A 6,628-nucleotide genomic window follows, 5' to 3' on the forward strand; every position below is an offset into this window, starting at 1 on the left:
TTGTTTAGAGTCGCTCCACTCAAACAACAAACAAACACCTCACTCTGTTTCTTAAATGAGTTAGCCTTGATTGGTGTCACTTACATGCTGGGATGGTGCAGTCTCTTGTATTGTGATACAGCCGATGAAAGTGTTTACTACATTTTGGACTAAAATAGAGAGGACCTGAAATAACAAGGGGGAGAAAAGGGAGGAAAGAGTCATTAGCCAAAATGATTCAGAGCTCCTAGAGAAAGGAGAGACAAACTTTAAGTGCCATATATATGAAATAATGACTGCAAATGCAAAATGTACATGTACCTGTTAAATGCTTTAAAAATTTTTCTTTCATCCTCAGATCTCTGGGCACTATTTCTGTTGGAAAGAAGAAAGCATTCACTGTAACCTACTAGAAATACATGCGTCACATATGGGAAGGCAACCTATGAGCATGTCAAAATTCTGCTCATCTGAGGGGCAGAACCATAGGGCACTAAAAGCATGCAGGTTACATGGCATTTGCATAAAGGGAGCAAATTGCAACCACCTTTGTCTTTCATAAAGAACCACAGCCCCTACAAAGGGGAGCACTGCAATGCTAGAACTGATGCTCCCTGTCAGGCAAACAATCATATAGATGAGGACCACCAAAAAGTCACATTTGAGTACTGTGCACTGTATTTTAGCTCCCCCTGGTTCTGGTGTATCACTTTAAATTCAATGACACTTAGAAACTTGTAGCAACTTCAGTAGTACCAACAGTCCACAGCTATACCTGTGGTTGATGTTTAGGCTGCCTTCCTTTTTTGGCTGTTTCATGCACCTTTTTAGCTACAGGCACCACCACTGCTGTCAGCAATGGTATACTAAGTGTGGAACGCAAAACTTGGATCAATATGATGACAGGAAACATTGAAACAGTATGTGTTTTCTCTAGCAGTAAATAAAGTTCACAGGAAAAGAATATTCCAAGCAAATTGCTCTGCCCTACCCTTGTGGTTTGCTTCCCTGCATTCTGTGTTCAGGAGATGGCAAAGTGAAACTGGTTTACTGAAATCCACTTAAGCCTCAGCCCCTGTTTGTGTCTTGTTGATTTACAGTTATCTTTGATTGCTTTCGGTTACTAACGCCACGGTGATCGCTTAGTGTTGATTGCATACGATGTATGATAAGCTGTAGGGTCCTTTATTTACTTGACCATAAATGCCTAAGTAGCCTTCTCCATTCCCCTGGCATCTCTTATCACATATAAAGCAGAAAACATTTCCATTCAAATCTGATTCACTAATGAGGTTAAACGTTTCTTGAAAGTCATTTTTCATTTACCTCTAACTTGAGTCAGTCTAAGTAAAATTGGCCTTATCATGTTTGACCTAATTGTGTCATGAAGAGCATTAAAAGCTTACATGTTTCTCTGAGAAGCTTCTCACAGGACAGACCCGCTGGGAAACTGATGATAGGACTGACATAAAGGAAGGCTCTAAGGAAGCAATAATGCCTTTCCAGCTTTGCTGGAAACCATTCTCTTTTATTAACAATAATAATAAAATGTCCCACATAGGAGCCAGGGAGTCCAGTACCAACCTAGTGGTTTTATTCTCACTTGATCCCATTCCCCAGCGCATTGGATTTGCTGATGCTGAGCAGCCACAAGCTCTGCCCAGCAAGCCACAAGCGCCTTGTTTTGCTTTGCTGTGCTAGAGTTACAAAGTAGAGTGTGCTGCTTGTAACTTTTTTCCAGCACAGAGTAAGGGAAACTTTCACATTGGCCTGAGGTAGGACCCAGGACATTGTGAGGTAGTCCCATGTAAAACCTTTGTTAAAATTGTCTATGCAAGAGAGTAAATAGCATTTTAATGACAGTCACTGATTACTCCAACTTTAAAGCTGCAAGTCCCCTGGAGGACCAAGCAAAGCCAGCAGGTGATGGAAAAGAAGGGCAGAAAAAGGCAAAACATGGCCTGTCTCTTAGAAAACTGAAAACTGGCACAACTGAAATACTGAGGAGGGATTTAATAGCAGCCTTCAGCTACCTGAAGGGGGGGTTCCAGAGGGGATGGAGCTGGACTGTTCTCAGTGGGGGTGAATGACAGAACAAGGAGCAACAGTCTCAAGTTGCAGCAAGGGAAGTTTAGGTTTGAGACTAGGGGAGGGTAGCAAAGCCCTGGAGCAGACTACCCAGACAGGGTGTGGAATTCTCCACCCTTGGTGGTTTTCAAGACTTGGGTAGACAAAGCCTGTGTTGGTTGATGTAGTTGGGGCTGGTCCTGCTTTGAGCAGGGGGTTGGACCAAATGAGCTCCTGAGGTCCTTTCCAACTCTTACTTTCCTGATTCTCTAATCTCACTCAGGGGGCCTAGACAGAGAGAGCAAAAGGCTAGGCGGTGGTAATACTACAGAGGCTCGGGGATGGCAGCAAGCAGCAAATTAAACCTGGCAGCCAATGAGGCCAACTCAGCCTCCAGCTGTGGAGCGCTGCCCCCTGCTCCGATCTGCTGCCACTGCCTGTGACTTGCAGGAACAGCCTGGAGGGAGCATCAAGAGCAAATACAGTTCTGGGGACCATGTAGGCACTCTGCTCCAAAAGAAAGAACTTAATTTGGGTTGGGCAATAAATACATGGTCACAAATATCTGAAAGGTCCAAGCACCCAAGAATGAAAAGGATTAGTAAAGAGAGCCCCAAGGCTGCTAACAAAGTTCCAGGTGAGGCATCAGCTAAGGCTTGGCTGTGAAACTCAGAGCCAGGGGAAGGGGAAGAAGGACCAGAAAACTCATTCGGGAGACTCCAGACTACCTGATCTGAGGTTACTCTTCGTTTCCTTACCCCCAATCTCACTGTGCCCCCGTCCATGAATGCAGGAGAGATATTAGGGGAAACTTTGTGAGGAGGAGGGGAGGGCAGCCCTGGGACCGGCTGCCCGGAGAGGTGTGCCGGGCTGATGTAGTCGGGGCTTGGGCAGGGAGCTGGACTGGACGCGAGGTCCTGAGGCCCCTTGCGCCCCTCCGCTGCCGTGGCCGTGCGCGCGGAGCGGGTCTGGCTTTGAGCTCCGCGCGGCGGCCGCAGCCCCACGCGCGTCTCGGGAGCGGGGTCGCCTGCCCGCCCGCCGCCCGCCCGGCTTCTCCTCCGGGAAAGCGAAGTTGGCCGCGCAGGAGGGAGCGGGCGGGGCGGCGCAGCCGGCCACTTACCGACTCGCTGCTCGTCCGGGTACCCGCCGTAGTCCTCCACTTCCCTGCGGTCCAAGCCGTAGTCGTGCTTGGGGAAGCGCTGCCGCCCGCTGTCCCCCTGCAGCTGGTAGCTCTTCAGCTCCTGGATGATTTCCATGATCAGGTCGAGGAGGCTCTGCCGGTCCTTTACATCCATGGAGTCGCTGGTCTCCGCGCGGGTCCCCGCCGACAGCACCAGGAGCCCCAGCAGCGCCAGCAGCCGCGCAGCCCGCGGGGCGCCCATGGCCGGGGAGAGGCTCCGCGCTGCGGGGGGCGGGCTGGGCTCCTATTTCACTGCCGGCAGCGCGCGGGGTGGGCAGGCGAGGAAATCACGCGTGTGACGGGGGACGAGGCGCCTTATGTAAGCAGGGAGTCCCGCTCCGCGCCGCCCCCTCCTCCGCTGTTAAAAACCCCAGCGGCCCGCGCCTGCCTCTGCTTCTGCCCCCGCCGGAGCTGCCGCGGGGCCGGGCCGGGGCTCTTCCCACCGCAAACTTTGCAGACAACTTCTTGATTTCGAGTTTCATGCCGGAAACCCGCGGCAGCGGCAGGTGCCTTCACCTCCGGCAGCGGCGGCAGCCCGGCCACCCGCCTCCCCCGGGACCCTGCCTGGAAGCCTCCTGGCGGGGCAGCGCCGGCGGGCGGGAGCGGAGCGGAGCGGAGCGGAGGGGCGGCCAGAGGCGGACGCATGGGGCCGGGAGCCGGACCCGCCTCCCGCCTCTTCCCGCGGCGGAGCCGAGCGCAGCCGCCCCGGTGGGCGGGAAGAGCCTGCCCCGGCCTGGCGGGACCTGGACGTCGAGGCCCGGTGCTGCCAGGTGTACGATGACGATCGTATCTGGACCGTCATTTCAAGCCTTGTACAGCGTATGAGCAACAGTAGTAAAAGTGCTCCAAGTGTACGGTATTTTTGGAGGCAGCTAACTGATGCAGCGTTATGTAAAACCCAGGTCACTCTCAAGGAGTTTTTACCAACTTTGGTGGGGGGGGTTACACACACACACACACACACACACACACACACACACACACACACACTCACACACACACACACACACACCATCATTTCAAGCCTTGTAAAATGTATGAGCAATTTTATATATATATATAAAATTGCTCATACATGTTATGATACATATAATTGCTCATACATTTTACAAAGCTTGAAATGATGGGTGTGTGTGTGTGTGTGTGTGTGTGTGTGTGTGTGTGTGTGTGTGTCATGTTCCAGGTCAAATTGGCCAGATCAGTTCCAAATCATATCGACTGAACTGAACTCAGCTGTTCAAAACACCATGTATGGTGCTATAACCAGCAAGCCTCTTCCATCCCAGACCTATCACCCTGGGACTTGAGACACTCCCAAATCCATCCTACCTGAAGGCCCATGCCCAGAGGTCTTGAGGTTCAGATGCCCCCAAATACTACAGGCAAGCATCCTCCATCCCAAACTCTTTAGTCATGGGCTTCAGATATGCACTACAAACAATCTTAGCCCACAAGAGGCCAAGAACTAACTTTTGGGTTTGCTGTCAGCATTTTCTTATGACTGCTTGCCTCAAAATGCAGGCTGCCTTCTGACACAACTGGTTCCTGAAATCCGCATCATAAGTTGAAACTTGGTAACTCAGAACCAATTCTCCTATAGGAAGAATGGTATAAATGAGAGAGTGATTCCTGAACCAAGGCCCGATACTCACACACGGTGGCCGCCACTGTCATCCATCATCCTGCGCCACCGCGTGCTGCTTTCACACAGCTGGTCACACATCCAGCTTCACGGGCGGTGCATGATTGGGCAGAGGCGAGGCCCGTCATCAGCCCGTGGAGTAGCATGTCCAACCAGATGTGCTACATGCAACCCACCGCCGCCACGCACCACCCTGCACGGCCATGTGCAACCCCCGCATTACACATCTGGCCTCCACCCCCTCCCCACTCCACCTCCAGCTGCAAACCTGGTCATAGTTGCTTCCTGCTTGGGAAATTATGAAGATTTCATTTTAAATATTGACTAAAATTCAAAATCTTCCATGTGTCAGGTATCCAAGTTGTAGCTGTATTGGTCTAGAGGAAAAGGCAATCAGGGCTCATGGTAGATGTGATATCTTTTATTAGACCAAGATTTTTGGAAAAAAAAAAAAAGGATGCCTGACACGGAACATATCAAATTTTAGCCAATTTTTAAAATTAAATCTTCATAATTTCCCAAGCAGGAAGCAACTGTGACTACCTGAAACCTGAGATTCTGCTCCTGCCTTGGTTCAAGGTAATTTGCATCATCACAGAGCCTCACAAGAGAGCTGAAAGACTCCTTACCAGCTAAGAACTGCCTGCCCAGAGGAGCTTTCCATCTACTGACTCCTCTGTAAAATCCTATGAAATATGAACTTTCATTTCTACCCAGAAGAACTTTTACAATCTTTTCTCTGATGCCTGATGAAGGGTGTTTGTGCCCTAAAGCTTGCAATTAAAGAAACTTTTTGCAAAAATCTTGTTGGTTTAATAAAAGATATCACCTCTACCATGACCCCTGATGTCAAATACTGATACTGTAACTGTGCTGGGTCATGTAGTGAAGCATGCACTGCTTAGGTATCAACTATGGAATGCAAGTCAATACCATGAGGTTTGTTACTCCCTTGGTAGCTTCTAATTCCAGCAGTTTGCTTCACTCATCTTTAACAGGACATAGAAGTGGGATCCATGAAAACTTTTACTTTTGGATTTCAAGCCCTCACAGAAATCAGTTTCTTTGGAAATGGACATGATTAATACAACTGTAGGTCAGACACATTTTTTAAAGTTAATTAACTGCCTGGAGCAATATTTCCCTGTTTTATGAACACTGGTCCTTTCTGAGTTCCATAAGTAATATTTTAAGAAACTGTTATGCAAAATATATATTTCAGCTGAGAATCTCCAAGTACTTTACAAAAACTATCTGAGCTGCAAAAGACATCTGTGAATTAGGTAGGTAAATACATTTCTACTTGGTTTGTAGGTAGGAAAACAGAGACAAAGAGAGATTAAGGGTTAGATTCTGGTTTGTACACACACATGTAATTCATATATTGTTTACGTGTGTGTGTGTGTGTATGTGTGTGTGTGTATTATTCATGCCTACACACACATACTTACACAAACAAATAAAAACAGGACACACTAAGAAAAATCATTTGGAATAGCCCCATTGACTTTAGCAGGTGTTCTTGCAGATTTACACAAGTGTAGATGAGAAGAGAATCTAAAGACTAAACTAGGCTATCCTTTCTCATGCTGGATAGTATCTTAAAGCTCAAGCTACCAAAGTACTTAGGGGCCTAAGTCCCATGTGAAACCCACTTTCAGTGTCAAAGTCTGAAACCTTGACCCTCAAAACTCTCCCTCTGCTGCTGCTTAATCACTGAGCATGTAAAGTCTGTAAGTGACAATAAAGTAAGAGACAAG

At 48.5% G+C, this 6,628-nt stretch overlaps 1 protein-coding gene and 1 long non-coding RNA gene across 2 annotated transcripts in view; one reads left to right on the forward strand and one right to left on the reverse strand.

The window, feature by feature from the left end:
* Positions 1 to 1,050, forward strand: part of LOC109300038 — an 8,956-nt gene extending 7,906 nt beyond the window's left edge. Inside the window, exon 2 of the long non-coding RNA XR_002098101.1 lies at positions 338 to 1,050. This is a non-coding gene — a long non-coding RNA (uncharacterized LOC109300038). The remainder of the gene's footprint in view (positions 1 to 337) is intronic.
* The window catches only part of FAM150B (family with sequence similarity 150 member B), a 26,833-nt gene extending 23,107 nt beyond the window's left edge, over positions 1 to 3,726 (reverse strand). Inside the window, exons 1-3 of the mRNA XM_019520634.1 lie at positions 3,167 to 3,726; positions 301 to 354; positions 85 to 165 (exon numbers count right to left, since the gene is read on the reverse strand). Of these exons, the coding sequence (XP_019376179.1) occupies positions 85 to 165; positions 301 to 354; positions 3,167 to 3,428 (397 nt within the window). The 5' untranslated portion in view covers positions 3,429 to 3,726. The remainder of the gene's footprint in view (positions 1 to 84; positions 166 to 300; positions 355 to 3,166) is intronic.
* Positions 3,727 to 6,628: the final 2,902 nt, after the last annotated feature.

This window comes from Gavialis gangeticus, unplaced genomic scaffold (assembly GCF_001723915.1).
Source record: "Gavialis gangeticus isolate Ggan-Ray unplaced genomic scaffold, GavGan_comp1, whole genome shotgun sequence".
In the NCBI taxonomy this organism is placed as follows: domain Eukaryota; kingdom Metazoa; phylum Chordata; order Crocodylia; family Gavialidae; genus Gavialis; species Gavialis gangeticus.